This window comes from Apus apus, chromosome Z (assembly GCF_020740795.1).
Source record: "Apus apus isolate bApuApu2 chromosome Z, bApuApu2.pri.cur, whole genome shotgun sequence".
In the NCBI taxonomy this organism is placed as follows: Eukaryota; Metazoa; Chordata; class Aves; order Apodiformes; family Apodidae; genus Apus; species Apus apus.
In genome coordinates, this window is record NC_067312.1 from 44,637,051 (window position 1) to 44,657,548 (window position 20,498).

At 39.9% G+C, this 20,498-nt stretch overlaps 1 protein-coding gene across 8 annotated transcripts in view; it reads right to left on the reverse strand.

The window, feature by feature from the left end:
• Nucleotides 1-20,280, reverse strand: part of SECISBP2 (SECIS binding protein 2) — a 30,436-nt gene extending 10,156 nt beyond the window's left edge. For 2 of the 8 annotated variants that reach the window (XM_051641875.1, XM_051641873.1), the window contains exons 1-11: nt 20,151-20,280; nt 18,914-19,059; nt 16,316-16,508; nt 14,229-14,358; nt 13,586-13,809; nt 12,772-12,859; nt 10,811-10,935; nt 10,302-10,460; nt 6,563-6,664; nt 4,657-4,776; nt 3,252-3,384 (exon numbers count right to left, since the gene is read on the reverse strand). In XM_051641875.1, coding sequence (XP_051497835.1) covers nt 3,252-3,384; nt 4,657-4,776; nt 6,563-6,664; nt 10,302-10,460; nt 10,811-10,935; nt 12,772-12,859; nt 13,586-13,809; nt 14,229-14,358; nt 16,316-16,508; nt 18,914-19,059; nt 20,151-20,192 — 1,462 coding nt within the window. In that variant the 5' untranslated portion in view covers nt 20,193-20,280. Of the gene's footprint in view, nt 1-3,251; nt 3,385-4,656; nt 4,777-6,562; nt 6,665-10,301; nt 10,461-10,810; nt 10,936-12,771; nt 12,860-13,585; nt 13,810-14,228; nt 14,359-16,315; nt 16,509-18,327; nt 18,343-18,531; nt 18,720-18,913; nt 19,060-20,150 lie in introns of those variants that run through there. The other 6 variants (XM_051641874.1, XM_051641878.1, XM_051641877.1 and 3 more) reach the window with 6 other exon arrangements.
• Between the last annotated feature and the right edge of the window lie 218 nt (nt 20,281-20,498).

Here is a 20,498-nt window from a genome sequence, read left to right on the forward strand (position 1 = left end):
ACTCCTTGTCCTATCACTGGTCATCACTGAAAAAAGCTTAACTCCATCTTCTTGACACTCACCCTTTACGTATTTGTAAACATTGATGAGGTCACCCCTCAGTCTCCTTTTCTCCAAACTAAAGAGACCCAGCTCCCTCAGCCTTTCCTCATAAGGGAGATGTTCCACTCCCTTAATCATCTTTGTGGCTCTGCGCTGGACTCTTTCAAGCACTTCCCTGTCCTTCTTGAACTGAGGGGCCCAGAACTGGACACAATACTCCAGATGCGGCCTCACCAATACAGAATAGAGGGGGAGGAGAACCTCTCTTGACCTACTAACCACACCCTTTCTAATACACCCCAGGATGCCATTGGCCTTCTTAGCCACAAGGGCACATTGCTGGCTCATGGTCATCCTCCTGTCTACCAGGACCCCCAGATCCCTTGCACCTACACTGCTCTCCAGCAGGTCAGCCCCCAACCTGTACTGGTGCATGACATTTTTCTTCCTCAAATGCAAAACTCTACACTTGCCCTTGTTAAACTTCATCAGGTTTTTCCCCGCCCAACTCTCCAGCCTGTCTAAGTCTCTCTGAATGGCAGCACAGCCTTCTGGTGTGTCAGCCACTCCTCCCAGCTTGGTGTCATCAGCAAACTTGCTGAGGGTACATTCTGTACCCTCATCCAGATCGTTGATGAAGATGTTGAACAACACCGGTCCCAGTACCGACCCCTGAGGGACTCCAGTAGTCACAGGCCTCCAATTAGATTCTGCCCCATTGACTACAACTCTCTGACTCCTTCCTTTCAACCAGTTCTTGATCCTCCTCACTGCCTGATCATCAAACCCATACTTGATCAACTTATCTAGAAGGATGCTGTGGGAGACGGTGTCAAATGCTTTACTGAAATCAAGATAAACCACATCCACCGCTCTACCATCATCTATCCACCTAGTAATTTCCTCATAGAAGGCTATGAGGTTAGTCAAACATGACTTCCCCTTGGTAAAACCATGTTGACTGCTCTTGATGACCCCCATCTCCTTGATATGTCTAGAGATAGTGCCAAGGACAAGTTGTTCCATCACCTTTCCAGGGATGGAGGTGAGGCTGACCGGTCTATAGTTACCCGGGTCCTCCTTCTTGCCCTTCTTGTAAAGACTGGAGTGACATTTGCTATCCTCCAGTCCTCAGGCACCTCTCCTGTTACCCATGACTTATCGAAGATGATGGAGAGTGGCCTAGCAATGACCTCCGCCAGCTCCCTCAGCACCTTTGGATGCATTTCATCCGGACCCATCGATTTATGGATGTCCAGATTACGCAACTGATCCCTAACCCAATCCTCATCTACCTGGGCAAACTCCTCCTTTATCTTGACTTCTTCTGGGGCTATATGAAACTGGGGCTCATGGGGAAAGCCTGCAGGAGTAAAGACAGAGGCAAAGAAGGCATTCAGCACCTCTGCCTTCTTTAAATCCTCTGTCACCAGGGCACCCGCCTCATTCAGCAGTGGGCCTATATTGCCTCTGGGTGAACTGAATGTCAAAAAAAAAAAAAGCAAAAAAAAAAGCAGAGGTAACATCTGTTATATTTCTAGGATATGAACATTACGTATCAGTTTTTCTTCTGTGGCAGATTCAGACACAGGCAATTTAATACTAGAAAACAGGTATTGTGATCCATACTTTTGTGCTCCATCATCTAGTCGTCAATACATGCATTGTACAATTTTATACAAACAAAACTGGTTATTAGCCAGCCAAAACTTATCAGTCCTCTGCAGGATTGAGTTTGACTGACTCAAATGAAAAACAAAGCATAATTGCAGGAAAAAAAAAAAAAAAATAAAAATTGCAGCATCCAGTTCTAGGTACCTCAATTCAAGAGAGATATTGAGGTGCTGGAGCAAGTACAGAGGAGGGCAACAAAGATGGTGAAGGGCATAGAGAAAAAATCTTACGAAGAATGCTTGAAGGAGCTGGGAATGTTTAGCTTGAGGAAGAGGAGGCTGAGGGGAGACCTCATCAGTCTCTACAACTACCTGAAAGGTCATTGTAGAGAGGTTGGTGCTGGTCTCTTCTCACAGGTAATTCATGATAGAATAAGAGGGAAAGGCTTCAAGCTGCAACAGGGTAGGTTTAGACCAGACATTAGGCAAAATTTCTTCACAGAGAGAGTGGTTAGACACTGGAATAGGCTGCCCACAGAGGTGGTTGAGTCACCATCCCTGGATGTGTTTAGGGGTTGTTTGGATGTGGTGTTGGTGGATATGGTTTAGGGGAGAACTCTGTAGAGTAGGGATTATGGTTGGGCTTGGTGATACCAAGGGTGTTTTCCAACCTGAATGGTTCTATGATTCTATGAAAAGAAGTTTAAAAAGCATCTTAAAAGTTTTCTCAGTTGGTGAAAGAAAATCTCATAAATGCTTGAAAAGCTCAACTATCACAGTACACATTGTGAGATTAATTATATTGTAATTAACTCTCTTTCAAAAATAATGATTTAAATATTTTAATGAAATAAGGAGAGAAATTTTATCATCATAAATTACTTATTATCATAAATTCCAGCAAACGTAATTCTCCTTTTGCAAAATATACTGCACTAACATAGCCAAGGCTAAATTTTGGCCTACAATGAAAATGACACTGCTATTTGCTTCTGCCTGCTGGTTATGCCTCCACAAGGTCTGAAAGAGTCTCACCACCACCAAAACCTAGGATTTAGTTAACAGTAGTTATTTCACAATTACAAAGCATGGCAGAACTCATCCACTGGCTTTGGCTGATTGACATTCATATATGACCCTTGTGTAGCCCTGAATAAGGAGCTTTTTCACTCAAGTTACAGCTATAGGGCTTCCATCATCAGCAGAGCTTAAGAAAGCCTGTTACCATGAAGCTCCTTCCTGCAGGTTCACACCAGAGTAACACAGGCTTTTAACACAAAGCAAAAGCCTCTACAAACATTAGTATTTTCATCTAAGCTAAATTTCAGTAATTTCTATTTATAAAAGGTGCTCTTTAACAAATCACTGTCCTGAAGTTTTTTCTTTTTCCCAAGTGTTTCTCCAAACAACTCAGACTGCCATAATTTTCAGTTGTTTTTTTTTTAAAGAACCTTCATCTTCTCTTGAATCTTGTGAACGGTGCTCCTGCCTCCATATTCAGAGATCATTACAGACTGGAAATCGGTACACATTTAAAGTTTGATTATTTAAAAAGAACTCAAGTTGGAAGAAAGGAATTATCATTGTAACCAATACCTGAAAATACCACAGGTTTAGAAGACTGTTTTGACTTCTCTGTTTGCTGCTTCTGCTCCAGAACCGCAAGCATGCCACCCAAATCCAACTGCACAGGAATTTGACTCTTCTTACCACTGTTCCTGGATGTTTCCTGAACAAATTCAGCACCAATTAGTAATATTCTTCAAGTCAGAATGGAAAGATTTTATTTTGGATGTTTCCTGAACAAATTCAGCACCAATCAGTAATGCTCTTCAAGTCAGAATGTAAACACTTTATTTTGTATGGTGTGTAATACACTCAACATCTTCATTCACGATCTTTTCAATTTTTAACTTCATTCAATTAAAGTATTTTGGTCTTTAAATTAAATCAACTTTACTGTGGAAAATAAAAAATTCGAAACAGTTCAAATAGCCTTCAAATAGTTTGGGGAATAAAGCATAAAACTATGAAGTCTTTAATAAAGGAGCTGCTTTATGTCAGGCTCCCACTTTGATCAGACTGCCACCTATCTTTGAAACAGAAAAAAGTCTTCTAGAATTGAAAGTTTGGTTACAAGTACAGAAACACTACTCCGAATCTTCCAGGGTATGTGACTGCAATACACAGATATCATGATCGTCAATGCCTTATTAAAAAGGGAGGCAATTACCCTTAAGCACCAACTCCTCATAAGCAGTAATCTTTGTCTGTTTTAATGTGAAGGCAAAAGGGATGTCCCATGCTTGGCACCACATTAAATGATTCAGAATATAAAAATACTACAAATGAATAGTCCAGCAAAGAGTAAGAAGGGGCATACTATGATGGCAGAACACGCTAAGGAAATGACTCACAGGTCTTTGTACTTTCAGAAGTCTTATCCTGGAGGATCCTGGAGGATCAATTAATTATAGCTTTGTTTACAGTTGGGTTAAGGAACATGACCTGCTCCTTTTGAACCTAGGACCTCATTTTGCATCAGAGCTATGCCAGAACTTACTCACCAACATGGCAGTTCTTATTGACTTAATTGTTCCTCCATATTTCTTCTCCTTTCCCCAAGCTAAGTGGATCTCCTTGCCTCCTTCTCTTAATTTAGCAGATCCACTTTTAAGAGGTTCCCAATTACTCAAGACAATCAGGATGGACTAGATTTATGCCACGATGAGGTAAGACAGGTGAAAAACATTAATGATACTTGAAACTCACAGACATTAATGAAAACCTAGTACTTCTCCCTAAACACTGTATCACAAACTGGTGGCTAACAATTACTACCATTGAGTGCTTCTAATAAAGAGGATCTTGTCACTTATCTCAAATTGTGAATGTCAATGTATGAATGCAATCGCAGACAAGCCTGGATGTACATTTAAATGTGCTAATTTCCTTTTTCATTTTGAGTTGAAAACTTGTTTTCAAACATGTATTCATTTACCTGCAGCTTCTTTCTTTCTAATACAGAAGATAAAGTTTGCTTTCCTGACAGTCCATCCATCTTGGGAGTTCCATCCAGTTTGGGAGACCAACTATCCAAAGGCTCTTGGGGAAGATGGAGCTTTGAAATTTAAGAGAAAAAAGGTGACAACGAAGAAGCAAAAAAATTTAAAGACAAATGGAAAAGGCTAAAGTGAAGATGGCCTTAAATTCAAATAGGACATAGACAGGGGGATTGAATGCACCCTCAACAACTTTGTGAATGACACAAAGCTGAGTAGTACAGTTCATATGCTTCAGGGAAGGAGTATCATCCAAAAGAACCTGGAGAGCCTTAAGGAGTGGGCCTGTGTGAACCTCATTAAATTCACCAAAGTCAACTGCAAGGTTCTGCATCTGGGTTGGGGCAATCCCCAATACTAACTGGAGGAAGAATGCTCTGAAAGGAGCCCTGAGGAGAAGGGCTTGGGGGTATTGGTGAATGAAAAACTACACATGACCCTGCAATGCGTGCTCACAGCCCAGAAAGCCAGTTGTACCCTGGGCTGTGTAAAAAGAAGTGTGGCCAACAGGTTGAGGGAGGCAATTCCACCCTGCTACTCTGCTCTGGACACCCAGTACTGGAGTACTGTGTCCAGCTCTTGGGTCCCCAACACAGGGAAGACATGGACCTGTTGAAGCAATTCCAGAGGAGGGCCACAAAAATTATCAGAGAGATTGAACACCTCTCCTATGATAAAAGGCAGAGAGGCTGTACAGCCTGGAGAAGAGAAGGCTCTGGGAACACTTCATTGCAGACTTCTAAAAGTGCAATAAATTCCTGCCATACTACTTTATCATTATTTCTTTTTTTTTTTTTTTCAGATTTTGAAGGAAAAAAAACAGCAGTGCAGCTTCATCTTTGACTACTTGTTACAAAAGAATGCAGGTGACTTAATGATCACATCTCCACAACTTACGTAAGCTTTGAGAAGTTATATCCCATTTATGCCTACAAAGCTAAAAGGTTTCTCTCATATGAGATTCAAATTTGTATGACACTTTCTTTGTAGCAGAACTGGTTTGAGCAATTACTGTGCCTCTTGCTGCTCATTCTTCCCTATCAATGCAATTTAATGCCTCAAAACAAAAAAGGGGTTTGTTTTTTTGTGGGTTGTTTGGGTTTGTTTCTTCATTTGTTTTTTTCCAAACCACTAATATTTGTAACGAAACAAAATGAAGGACAAAAATTTCTACCAGCAAAACTAGTTTCAAAGAAACAGAAATGTGGAATTTCACCCTTGTTATTTATGCTATTTGCTTTGCAAGAGCAATTATATTTACAATTCTTGTGATTTATGTTTGGGATTCATTCCCATACTGAATTAATTTCCACATAAGTCTTTAGGATTCATTTCACTTACATAAAAAAAAAAAAGCTCAAATTTATGATTGATGTTAGACTTAAATTCTCACCCTTGCACAACTTGAGAAAAAAAGTTACACTGCTCAGATACCCCTGAAATTTTATTATATAAACAAACAGCAAAGGCCAAAATTGAAAGTGTCATATTATTATTTTTATTAAATGCAAAATTAAACCACAACACTACCTGTAAGAAAATAAACTTATATAAAGAGAGATCACTGCAACTAACTTCAAGCATCTGCAACAGAGGTGTCTATATTGAAATTAGTAGCCCAGAGTTTTGGCACTGGTTTGGAGACCAAAAAAATATCTCTTTTGATACTGAATACAGTGAGTAGCTCTTCACTGTCCACAGAATACCTAAGGACACTGCCATGGGCAGAGCCCATCATAAGAAGTTACATTTAATCAAGAGAATTTCACCTCAACTCAATTTAAAACTTTCAGTCCTTTCCTGCTTATTTTCTTAACCTTCACACAACGTTGTAAGATTACTTACTTCAGACTGCTTTCTGACAGCAGGAGTAAATGATGATTTCTGAGATCCTAGTCTGCTTCTCCTATCAGAAGCAGCTGCCAGATCAGGAAACTCCTCAGCATCCTAAACAAATTAATTAATCAGAGAAGATGATTTTAAAAGAACTATCAACTCCACATTCTCAAAGCTGAGTTATCCTACATTCCAGTTTTCTCCCTACTTATCAAATATTAATCGCTACTTGGTTCAGTGTACAAAAATTCAGAAACCAAAGACAGTGCCAACAACTATAACCAGCACTACAATGGCTAAGTGATCTGTGAGGAGGTTAATTCAGGACTGAAAGAGCTTACAAGAGAAAGCTTTGAACAGCAGGTTGTTATTGCTGTTAGCTGATACAAGTAATTAGAAGTAAATCATTTAACAGCCTTGCAAACAACTGCCTTCTTCTTCCAGTAGTCTCCAGCTGTGCAATTCCACCTTAAACATGTGACTGGTAAATAAAAAAAAGGGCAGGCAAAAGGGTAATAACTCTTGACTACAGTATGGAAAAAAAAACAGATAAAATACTTCAGTGACTATGCAGGCTTAGACACAATAATAAATTTCATCAGCAGACAATATGTTATCCAGACTCTAGATTAACAAAGTGCAGACAGGCTGGAGCTTGCTCTGTGCTGGTCACCTTATATTCATCATCTCAGTTATAATGACCCTGATCCATCAGCTTGGTTTTCATTAAATTGCTTCTCCTTCCACTTCCTGAAAGGCCTTTTTAGCTGTGCTACAGTACTACTAAACACACCAACACTTCTTTTGCAGCCCAGAAGACTTCCTTTAAATGGTCCAAGCTAGGAGGCTCTAGCCTAAGGGCAGACCCACCTCACTCACTTAATTATTTTTAAAGAAGCTCGGAAGAATGCCAAAAGACTACTGAAAGAAAGGAAAAAATGTTTCACAAACACTCTTCCAGCTTAGGGACTTCTTAAACCAGAGGTAGTACCTTTGCATTTAAATAGCCCTCACTCAGCTATATTTTACTTTTAATCTGTCCAGCCATTTCTTGAATTAAAATAAACTTCTGCCATTTGCAATACTCTGTAGCAAATGAGTAACTAAAATCTAGCACTTGCTGTGATGTTACACCTCCTTGTACATCTTAACTCATCACCTACAAGAACCAGAAGACAAACTTAGGATAAAGAAATAAAAAAGAAATTATGTGGCCTGTGTCATTTCTGATTCCCATTTAGCCTTCCTTTTTAAAGACTCTGAAGTCCTAGTTTATTCAGTTTTGCATCCCACAAAAATTGCTTCATGGCTTTGATTATTTTTGGAGCCTTTTGTCTATCTTTTTTCAGTTCAAGTCTGCCTATTTTTTAGAAGTAGAGGAAACAAAATCCACACTATATTTATATTGGACACATCCTGGATTTATGTATTGTCATAATCCATTTTATTTTCTATTTTCCTAATAATTCTCAGCACTGTTTGCATGTTTGACCAGTAGTACCAGCACTGACCCAGTTATCAAAGCAGCTTCAATCTTGTTCCCCTCAGGGAAAATACCTAGCTCGCAGCCTATCACTTTATATGGAACAAAAAGATTACTCTTCCTCAAATGCATCCATTTATGCTCATTAAGAGTGTCTACAACACCGCCTTTCATAAACCTAGTAAGCAATCCAGTATACTGCTCCTGTGAGTTGCTGCACGTTGCAGAACCTTCATAAATATCCTGGGTGCCCAGAAATGTTGTATGTATGATCCTTTCATGCTCTGGTATTTCAAGAGCATCATACAAGTGTCTCATCCATTCTTCAAGCTGATGAGCACACAAGCATTTCCAACAAAACAGGAGGGTCTGAAAGCTGTCCATCACTGCCACAACAGATGCTGCATCCACATCACTGAATTCAGTGCAATCTGTGTATTCTGCTCCCTGATTCTATGCAGTATTTTTCCATTTTTGTCTCCAACAGACCCATTACCTTCCTACTATTCACCATAACTCCTGTCATTCTCTGTTTAGAAGACAGGTCATTCACAGGTCAGACACTGTATGACAGCATACAGTAAACTTGGGGATGTTCTCATGAGGGAAAGAACCTGCAAATCTTTGATTCCACCCATAATTCCCTAACAAAGAGCCCCATAAACATTTATTGTACTATTCCAAGACAATGAACAATACACTGAAAAGAACATTTGGCTACAGTTCTTCTCCATATTAAAATGTAAGGAGCAGGATCCAGCTAGGAAGGCTTCTTTATGCTGTCATTTCACAAATTGAACATTATGTACCCTAGATCAAACACATAAAGCAACACTGTACATAGTGCTTTTCAATACTGCACCTTCAGTGAAGCACTGCTAAACCATGGACCAAGAAACAACTCCCTCGTGTGGGAGAGCCTAAAACTTTTGTGATACTGAGACACAAAAGTATCAAAATACTAATATAACACTAATATGCATATTGGAACTATATGGATTTGAAAAAAAAATATTGAATTGAACTTGAAGTTCAACAAGGCCAAGTGCAGCATGGGGTCAGGGCAATCCCAAGAACAAATACAGACTGGGTGGAGAGCGGATCAAAAACAGCCCAGAAGAGGACCTGGGGGTGATGGTGGATAAGAAGCTCAACACGAGCCACCAACGTGCATGTGCAGCCCACAAAGCCAACCGTGTACCAGGCTGCATAAAAAGAAGTATGACTAGCAGGTCAAGGGAGGCAGTCCTCTCCCTCTACACTGCTCTCATGAGACCCCACCTGGAACACTGTGTTCAGTTCTGGGGTCCCTCACACAAAAAGGACATGGAGCTGCAGGAGCAAGGCCAGAAGAGGCCACAGAAATGATGAGAGGGCAGGAGCACCTCTCCTGTGAAGACAGGCTGAGAGAGTTGGGGTTGTTCAGCATGGAGAAGTGAAGGTGCCATGGAGACCTTATAGTGGCCTTTCAGTACCTGAAGGGGGCCTGCATGAAAGCTGGGGAGACAGTTTTTACAAGGACAAGGAGTAATGGATTAAAACTAGCAGGGTAGTTTTGGGCAGACATTACGAAGAAACTATTTAGTGTGAAGGCAGTGAGATACTGGAACACGTTCCCTATGGAAGCTGTGAACGCCTCCTCCCTGGAAGTATTTGAGGGCAGGTTGGATGGGGCTCTGAGCAACCTGATCTAGTGGGAGATGTCCCTGCTCATGGCAGGATGGTTGGAATTACAAAGTCTTTAAGGTCTCTTCCAACCTAAACCATTCTATGATTCTACAATTCAGGAATGTAAGCAGTGACAACTGTGTTCCATTGAAGTTACTTCCAGATGTGACATGGATGGAATTGTAGCACCAGTACCACATTCTTTAAAATCGTGGAATCATGGCACACTATGGTACTCAGTATCCTCCCTGTCCCTTGTGCACTTAGCTGTCTGCAAAAGTTACCAGTGAGTATTTTTAATTTAGGAAATTTGACTTTTAATGTTAACTGTCAACATCCAGACTCTCAGATGCATCAGTTGAAACTTGCTCTCAAATCTCTTCTGCACTCCTTTCTACTCACTGAATACATGGCAAGTCAAAAGGCACAACTGTTCTCTACCAGTAATTTCTAACACACATCTCAATTGAAATGGACTGAACCAGTATCTTCTACACATAGTATTTAAACTTAGATTTGTACAAACTGTGTTAATATCTTGTCTTGCAATACCCTTACAACAAAACAACAAGAACAACAAAAACCTCTTCACTGTACCTCAATCCTTGGTGGTTCCTGCATTGTAGTAGATTCATTTTGAGGTTTCTCCACACCAGTGGGTGACTTTGTTTTTTTCTTCTTTTTCTTCCTTTTTTTCTTCTTTTCTGACCCTTCCTCAAGCTCAGTTTCACTAACATAATTTTTTACTTCTGACTGCTGAAAAACATTAGATATGAAATTAAAAACCAATTTATTTCAATACCACCCACCAAAATAAATGCACTTGTACAAGGGCATCTTAATCAATCCACGCTAGGACATTAAGTGGACATGGGAAATTCAAGATCTCTTAGAAATTCAGAGCTACTGCTAAACCTCTTAATTTGAAGCACACTGCATGGTTATTGGATTGTATCAGGACTAATGATACTTCAAAATCTACCAAAATAAGGCAAGCATTCCATGTTTCATGTCTTATTCTGTACAGAGACTAAAAATAGCCATGCCTCACATCAAGAGACATTCACACTGTAGAGAAATTAGTTGACAGGGTAATTCTCAAGTACCTTTGCTTCGTTATCCTGCCTTCCTTTGCCTCTGGAAAGAGCTTCGGCTGCCGTTGATGACACACTTTTCCTTGGGGGCTGTGTAAGTACCATAGCCCAAGATAAATGTGGCTGAGAAGAGCCACCTGCAGGTGTTCATGGAAATGTCATTGGGAAAAAAAGTTACAAAGATGTTCAAAAAATACTTCTCAAGAATTTAAAATCAAAAGAATCAGTAATTAATTAATCATGGAATAGAAAATATGCAGAATAATTTTCCTTCAGAGGAAGGACTGAAATTAGACACACAATTCATTTCTCCAGATACCTTCCTAGAACTTTAACTGCTCCATATATTGTCCTGCACTATATACATACATACAGCTCAATTAAATTCTAATTGGAAATCTATACTGTGTCATACTAACTATGCACAAATAATCCTATGCTCATTTTCTAAGCTATTTTTCTTTAAAATAATGGACTCCTGCTATATTTATATACAAAAGTCCCTTAATATTTACCCCACTCAGTCATACAGCTTTTAAATACAAGGCCACATCAGTACCTTCTACTTTCTATAAACTTCCAGGTTTTACAGACATTTGTACCAGCTGAAAGATGCTCTAATGTGCCTCAGTGTACAAGAATTTTACCCAGTACCACTCAGACGTATCAATGTTTTGAAAGAGCTCACAACCAATTTTGTAAATGCACCTAACACACAGCAAATATAGAACAAAATCTGATTTTCTCTTCAAGAATGAGAAAAATTTTCACTTAGCAATTAAATAGCATAATGGGTTTACACAGCAAGGTTTGGGTAGCAGGGGGAGGCTGCAGGAGCAGCCTCTGTGAGAAGACAGAAACAACCAGTCCCAGTCAGCTTCAAAAGAGACCTACTGCCAGACATAGTTGAGCCCATCAGTGATGCTGGCAGCACCTACATGATAACATATTTAAGGGTAAAAACACTGTGCAGGAGATGTGAGGGTTAAGAAAAAATGGGAGAGCAACAACCCTGTAGACACCACAGTCAGTGAAGAAGGAAGGGGAGAAGGTACTTCAGGTGCTGAAGCAGAGATTCCACTGCAGCCCCAGGAGAAGGCTGTCCTTCTGCAGAGGAAGGAGCAGTAGAGAGGAGCTATTTATGATCTGACTGCAACCCCCTGTGCCATTCAGGGCACGAAGCAGGTAGAGGAATCAGGAGTGAGAGAGTGCAGATGAGCCTGGGAAGAAGAGAGGGTGAGGGGAAAGTGGTTTTAATTTTTGTGTCTCACCATCCTATCCTATTTTTAATTTGCAACAAATTAATTAGACTGCTTTCCCGTAATGAACGACTGGTGAGCAACCTCCCTGTCCTCATCTTGACCCACAAGCTTTTTTATCTTATTCTCCTCCTGTCCTGCTGAGGAGGGAGAGTGAGAGAGCAGCTGGGCCATCAGCCAAAATCAACCCACCACAAACTGCTACAGGGGTATTTCCCCATCACAGTTCTCAACAGTTATCCTTCTTTGTTTAACAGACTTGACAGAAATAACATTTGCCACAGAATTTTTAGGTACATACTAAACTCTAGACTGCCACCTATGTAAAACAAATCTGTTTATCAAGACTCATCAAATATTTCTCTTTCATTTATTCTTGAAAAAAAATCTGAAAATAACTCAGAGTTCCAATAATCAATATGCCTTATTTTCTCTCACCTTAAACAACATGGAAAGTAATTACGGCAATATTTGCTGTTGAATAACAAAGAAACAACAGAGAAGGAAGATACTACCATTTTGGATCTGCTGATCAAATCTAGAATAAGCTATAAGTGAAACTGGTAGACCTTTGTTTGACTTTTTTTCTTTTGAAGTGAGCTTGCTGTTTAATTCCTTTTTTAATTTACACATCAACAGCTCCACAGAACAGTTTAGCCTTCCAGATGCAAGCAGTTAAAATAGGGGGAAACAATTTGTGCCTGAAGTACTTACCTCTAGCATCAAATGAAGAGGAAACTAAGCTGGCTGCTGTTTCATCTAAAGGCTTGGATGAAACTTTGCTTTCCACAGAAGTATCTTCCTGCAAAATAGACAATCAGGTATCATAAAAGTATGAATAAAACCATTGAGGTAAACAGAAATAAATTAAAAACCCATCAACTTGTACACAGATGAAGGGAATTCTGTAGCCTGAATTTTTTTGTTGCTACTCTTGGAACCATCATTTCAATGCTACAGCATTACAGAATACAAGCAGTTGTGTCTCTACTGCTTTACAGGCAAGATTTTCTTGTATTTTACAAAAACATCCAAACAATGATTCTAAGAACAAAGAAAAAAAACTTCTAACGTCCCAAGTACATTAAAAACAAAGTCCATCATCAAACTCAAACTAGCACTGAAAAAAAAAAATCAAATTACTGCAGAAAAGTATTTTTTCCAACATAGGCAGTGTTTCAGTGAAAGCCAATGGAAATATTATGCTGTTTGGAACACATGTGCTTTGTACAGGTAAGCTAGAAGTCCAAGCCACAGCAGTACCAATCTAAATTCTAACAGTACTTGGCTTTCCCCTATCTACTGGCAGCACAGACAAGGAAAGAATAGTGAGAAGGAGTAAAAGAGGATACAGTAAGCACTGACACCACCATCTACAAAAAAACCCATAAAACCTCTAGCTATGAATCTCCTTGCTTGCACAGTACATAAATAGGTTTTGAACTATCACAATAAATGTAAAATACTTGCATTAAGAAATGCTTTAAACAAATGTTACAAGTTCTGCAACATGATAGCATTAGCTAACCTCTGTGTTCAACAAAAGAGACGTCTGTGGTTGACTAAGGCACGTAACGTTACTTTCCGCTGAACATATCTGTCCACTTTTATGCTGTGCATTGAGTATCTCACTGCTTCCCAAACTTTGTGACTTGTGGAAATCCAGAACAGTAACTTCAAATGTGGGTAAAGGAAGAGACTCTGATTTTGGAGTTTGGGTTGACTTCTTGTTTGCAGTTTTATTGGACCTGTCTGAATAAAGCATGTAAAGTCTAAATAATAAAAATTGCTTGTAGTAATTTCTAGGTATGATTTATAGTACACTAATTGACATAACTGTAGTAATAATCACAAGAACTATTGCTACACACAGCTCATGCTAAAAAAAAACCCCTAGCAATTATAAACAAAGTATATACACAGAACTGACTCAGCAAGCAACTGTAAATTCAGATCTAACTTAGGAAATTTTTCTTATCTGTTTACATGTTCAATCAGAGAAAAGATATGAACAAAGACACTATCCCTTGTCAGAAAGACATACAGGAAAAAAATACTGTTCCTTAATTTTTCCAGATTCATAAACATGGTAACATACTGGAGGCCATAGTAACATAGTCAACCATTCTACATCTATTTGATATATTTCTAACCAAACAACATATTTGTACCTGGCTTCATGGAATCTCTGCTGCATTGGGAGGTCTGGAACGAAGTCCTGTTCACAATTCTGACAGAAGAGTCATCTCCATTATACCTTTTCTTGTCTAATTTTTTCTCACCCTCTTTTGATCTCCTCTGCTGCAAGTATTTGTCACATATTTAGTTGATTTTACTCAAGCTTTGTAAAGTCACCAAGTTTGCCTTGCATCTGGAGCTTGACCATCAAGTTGATATAACATAAATAGTATACCATAACCACAGATAACCAATAAGAATAGAAACAGCCAAGTAGAGATTTGTTATTTAATTTTATCTACCTGGGCAACTGAGCCATTTGTAGCATATATCACACCCTAAGCAAGTGAGATTATTCCATGTGCTTCTAGACAAGTGTACGTTAGGATCTAGAATCTCATTAATCAGATCCTTTTCAGTAGTTTAAAATAGTTTGGTCTTAAAATTGTCCAGTCTGATTCTCTAAATCTGAATTTGTTCTAAAACAGGGCTAAAATCTTGAAAGTATTCCAGTCTTTTGACTGAGCCACTTATTATGGCCAAAACTGGACAAGACTGATGACACAACACCCCAAACACTTGAAGCAGACAGAAAATAACTAGAAAAGATACACCTGTATGATCCCAGAGAAGGGAATACATTAATCTATACTGTAAAGTCCTGAAAGCCTTGTAATTCTTACAAGAAACATAGTTTGGTGGAGCTGGGCTCAGGAATCAGTACAGCAGTCAAGGAACAAGCACTAGGCTTGCATCTATGCAAAGTATACTGCATCAACCTACACAAGTGACTTAGTTAAATCCTGATTACAGAATGCTGGACTAAACTCAAAGTATATCTGGCAGCAACATTATATTCTTGAGTGGAAGTACAAGGCATTTCCTGACCTTCAAAGCTAAATTGTTAAAGCTTTAGGAGATGTGATCAAATTAATGCAAAGCTGCAAAGATCATTTATCTTCAAGCTCACAAAAAAGAAAAAAAAAGATAAAACAATGAAAAAAAGACTGCCCAACAGTACACAGTTCAGGCCAACAAAGGCCACAGAACTCTCTCTGGCAGCTAAACTACATTTATTCATATTATATCACCTGTGCTAGCACTGAGCTAGGAATATCCCCCACACATCTTCAGTATTTAATTTTTCTCCCAGCAAGAAAACTACTATTTTTACATTTCTAGCCTTTTTATCTTATGTCTAATAATCCACACTTAGGACCTAATCTTACAGTTTTCTGTACACAGGCTTGACCACAGTGAATTTACCAGGTCTCTGCCTAGGGAGTAAGGTCCACCAGAAGGATGATTGAAGAACAGATTAACTGAACCTGTTGGAAACAACAACAGCCTTACAAATCCAACAGACATGACTTCTAACCACAGAGGGAAACAAGTAAAGAATACTGAGAATATAACTAATATAAATAATATTGAGAAGCTTCTGTATTTTTTGTTTGAAAATATTACTCCAAGGCCTTGGGAGATTTATCCTCAAACAGGCACATACAAAAAAATGACAGATACCATTTGCCAAACATCTGTTTTGATTAAAGAGAACACTTTTAACATGAACCTTTCCTCCCTCTCCACACCAACGCAATTTTCTGCTCTCTTGTGGATTGTTTTCGACCTTCAGCAGGTCTCGTAAATACTCCAACAATGGATATGGTCTCATCTTATGAGCCACATAGCTGACTATAGCCACCAGGTCTTTCAACTCAGGTTCATGGAAGCTGCACCTGGATTCAGAAAAATCCCTTTCCTCCTTCCCCCAAGCCCAGTGAACAAAGGAAAGGACAGTTCACAAGTTAATGGTCCTTTTTTTTTTGCCCTTCAGATGCTGCTTTCTGAGGAAAACAGAATTAAAATCCCCTCATGTTCTAAAAGTACTATTTGAAAAACTGTATTAATTTAATCTGTAGAATTCCATTAACCTCCCTGAAATCTGAAGTTGGGTACATTACTAACATTCTCTTTAAATGCCATTCATTATCAATACAAGAACAGAGAGTGATTATTCACCCTAAAAATGAGCAAAATATAATTTACAAATTATTTTTAGAAACATGTATTTGCTCACCTTTGAAAGATTCTTACTTTCTTGTCTGACTGGAAACATTTGCTCAGCAGATTCACTGACTATTCCTGAGCCAGTATAGTTTGTTGAGTTGTTAGAAGGGTATGGTGAGCCCACTACTGGATATACATTTGAAATAACATCAGGTGTGTAAGAGCAGCTGGAGTATTCACGGAAGGCAGGATCTCCCAGAACACTATGTGATGAACATCAAGAAAGAGATGAGAAGTCATCCTGGGGCAAATGCTAAGAATACTCTTCTTGCCTAGACAAACATATTTCCTGGCTAAAGAACTTGTTTAACAAGAAAGCTATATTGTAAAAGAAAACTAATCCACATTATTTCAATGAAGTATTTACTCACTGCTATAGACTGCTTTAAAAATAATCAGTTTTGTTTTGGTAAACCATGAAGCTTAGCAAATATTTTAAAATACAAGTATTATCTGTTCCCAAATTTCAAAGCTAGTCTGCTTGGCAGTTATAGCCCCCATTTCTGTTTAAGGTTATAAAGATTCTCTGTACTTATTTTCAGTATTTTTTTTCTTGTGAATCAAACCAAAAGTACAGTATAATTACATGACATGCAGTACATACTTGACTGCAAAAATACCTGTCTTAAATGCCATAACAAAGTTGGAGTACTTTCTGTGTAGTATATACAAAGCAGCATCTATGGGGTACAAGGCATGTATGAAATACAGTACAGAATTAGAATATCTTCATTAACTGACCTTCATTTAACCATCAGTTATGAAAACACGTCTGGGACATGCCTTTTTCTTTCAAAGGTATACTAAAAGTTTCCTTTCATTTTCCTCCTACATTTTGTATAGAAAACACATGCCAAGATTCAAATTTGATCAGGGAGAAAGGAAATTTCTCAGCTTAAGAATTAAGCATTTAGTTTTTAAATCTGTTCACCGTGAAGTGGCCAATCTCTGCATCCTAGGTAGGCAATGAAAAAAGGAGAAACTTTCCCATCAAAACAAGAGGCTTTCATATTACACCTTTCTTACTGTCTGTTGCAATTCTGATAGACAATAGTAAGAATACCATTTAAAATCAGAAAGAAGACAATAAATAAATAAGAACAAAAAAAGCAACTATGGCTCAGTCACTAGAAGGCAAAACATTAATCAGAACATTGATGCTGTCTACTGGATTTTTTTTTAAATGCTGAATGATTTGGTGCTAATTATATGTTTTTGTAATGCATAGATCAGGTCATACTCACATCTACATTAATTTTTTATTACAGATCAAAATGAATTGAAAATACTGAGATTTCCTTTAGGATAAAATAAACGCTCACAATGAATGTGTTCATGAAGGCTCTAAGTGAACTTGTTAGGATGCATCAATAGCATCACAGGAATTGGAAAATTAATCCAATGCTCAAGAGTTCCGAGAAGCTGAGAAGCAATCAGTAAACTACGTAATATCACAAGATTGCTACAAAACCCCTATCCTACTATGTAGGCTTTTTTCTAGGTTTCTCTGTGGTTAACAATATGTTTACAAGTCCACTTTGAATGCCTTTTATTTTAGGCCTGTCATGGTTTCTGCTGGGATAGAGCTAATTTTCTTCCTTGTAGCTAGAATAATGTTGTGCTTTGGATTTACTAAGGGATTTGGTATGACAAGAATACTGATAATATCCTCATGTTAGTTGTTGCTAAGAAATCAAGGATTTTCAACTTCCTGTGCTATGCTACTGTGCAGGTGCATAAGAAGCTGGGAGGGAGCACACCAACGGATCTGAACTGGCCAACAGAATATTTCATTTCATGCAACATCATGCTCAGTACATAGATAAGGATTGGCTAGGAAGCTCTCTCTCTTCTGGGATTATTGTTTCGGGATCTTTCTCCTCTGGGACTGCTAGTCAAAGATTGGTTGGGCATTGATCAGTGGATGGTGAGCATCACTTGCCTGTATATGTTTTTATTGTCATTTTAATATTTTATTTCAATTATTAAATTGTTTTTATTTTAACTCATGAGTCTCTTTACCTTTACCTTCCTGAGTCTCTCCCCCACTCCTTGGAGAGACTGGAGAGAGTGAAGGATCAGCTGCCTGGTATTTAGCTGCCTGCCAGGTTAAAACCACGAGACAAGCCTTATTAGAAAAAAACTTTGAGAAGCCTGTAGCATTCCTACTAAAACTGCCTGAGGATTCAAGGGTTGTGAACAGGAGGTCCAGAAGGAGCCCCATACCTTATTTAAATGTTTTACAGCACAAGAAACCTTCTTTGATGATCTTTCTCTTCCCTTTATAACTGTACCTACTTCAGCGTTGTCACAACACAACCATTCTTTCACTCATGGACTGGATTCAGCTCCTTCCAAAGCACAAATTAGTCAGATCAACAAATCTGCCTTAACGCTCTGTAACAACGCAGGCCCTTGGGAGGAAGAAGCAAGGTACCAGACACAAGCCCAAAGAACATAAATGCAAAAACCTAAATCATGAAGACAACACTTAAGCATTTCTACACTAATATTATGGTATCAGAGCATTGACTTTGCAAAGGTATTCAGCATCCAAAACTGGAAGATTAAAATACCTAAAGAAATAAAATTCAGAAAATATACATACTTATCCAAAGATGGTTCCTGAACAAATGGGCAGCGTGTAGTTAAATACCTAGGAAAGACACATGCTTCTGAGGGTTCTGACCATGCCACTGTTACCACTGCATGTTTTGGAACAAATGGTTTGACCTCTGCAGACAACTTGATGCCCTGAGAAACAAAATGGGTTTTGGCTACATGCATTTGGAGATTACTGTTTTAAGTTTTGAGCTTGACTGTCACACAAAAGTGTTAGTTTGCTCTCTCTTAACAAAACATGCAAAACAATAAAGCTCACCAAAAATAAATGGAGGAAGAGGGAGAAACAAAACTGAAGAATTTTAAGAGAAACATGACTTCTCTGGAAAGCTTTTTCACTTAATACCCACACTTATTAAATAATCGAAGAAGTCAGTTACAGAAGGGACACAGGTTTGCTTAACACAAAATGCAGTAAACGCTATTATATGTTTCTTATTTTAGATTTGAATAAGCTAAAGCTAAAGCTCATAACATACACTAACATTGCTGTAAAATCAAACTTTGGGAGCATGTCACAATAATGGCTTTGTGTACACCTGTATTTTAAGGTACTCTGTCTTACATCAATACTGAAATACAGTCTTTTAACTTCTGACACAATCCAGATCTATTCAATTTGTTCTATGATTGCAGTCTAATTTTAAAGACCACCGAGACTGACGACGTGCAAGGCAGCGCCGCTGACACTGGTTAGGAATTTGTGCACCCATCTTTAGATTGATCTACCCGTCCTTGCAGCAGGCTCTCCACTCCTTGATTAAGAAGCGGTTTCCGTGAAGTTAGCTGGAAGTACGGGGTTTCGCCTCTCTGTGACGGGCAGTGGCTAGCTGTGCATCAGATCGAGACCTCACTGACCCCGCTTTTGCCCTTCTAGAAGGACTCTTCTTCCCTGGCCTGGACCAAACGGTGACTGGAGGCCCCGCGGCGACCCGTGGATATGCAGACCACAAGGCCGGACGGGGCCGCAGTCAGCCGCCCCTGAGCGGGCAGACGCTGGCTTCCGCTTGCCCAGCCGCCCGGTAAAAGAAAGGCAGCTGGCCGCGGCCCAAGGCAGATGGGCCGAGGCCCAAGGCAGATGGGCCGAGGCAGGCAGGCCCAGGCAGGCTGCCTGCGCCTCCCACACGGCGTGTGGGAGGCCGATGGTTGAGGGCGGCTCCGCGCCCCCGTTATAACCAGGCCAGGAGGAGCCAGGAACCGCGAGGGGCTTCCACCGCCCTTACCTCGCCGCCTCGGCCCAAGCCCGGTCGCTTCTCCACGGACATGACGTGGACGACCCGCTGGCTCCCGCCAGCCAGCCCCGCCCGCCGCCCTCTCCCCGGCAAGCCGGAGCTCGTCGCCGCGGCGCGGCGCGATGACTCCACCGCCGAGCGAGAAGGACGGGACTGAGCGGCCTCGGTCCCGCCCCGCGGCCTAGGCAGGAGGGGGGCGGGTTTCCGGGTAAGTCGCAAACGTTCACAGCAGCCACGTGACCTCCGGTGAGGGGGCGGGGCCAGCGAGCTCTGCCAGGGGCTGCGCTAGGGGCGGGCCCGGGCCCGGTCCCGGCCGGGCAGTTGAGGGAGCAGGCAGAG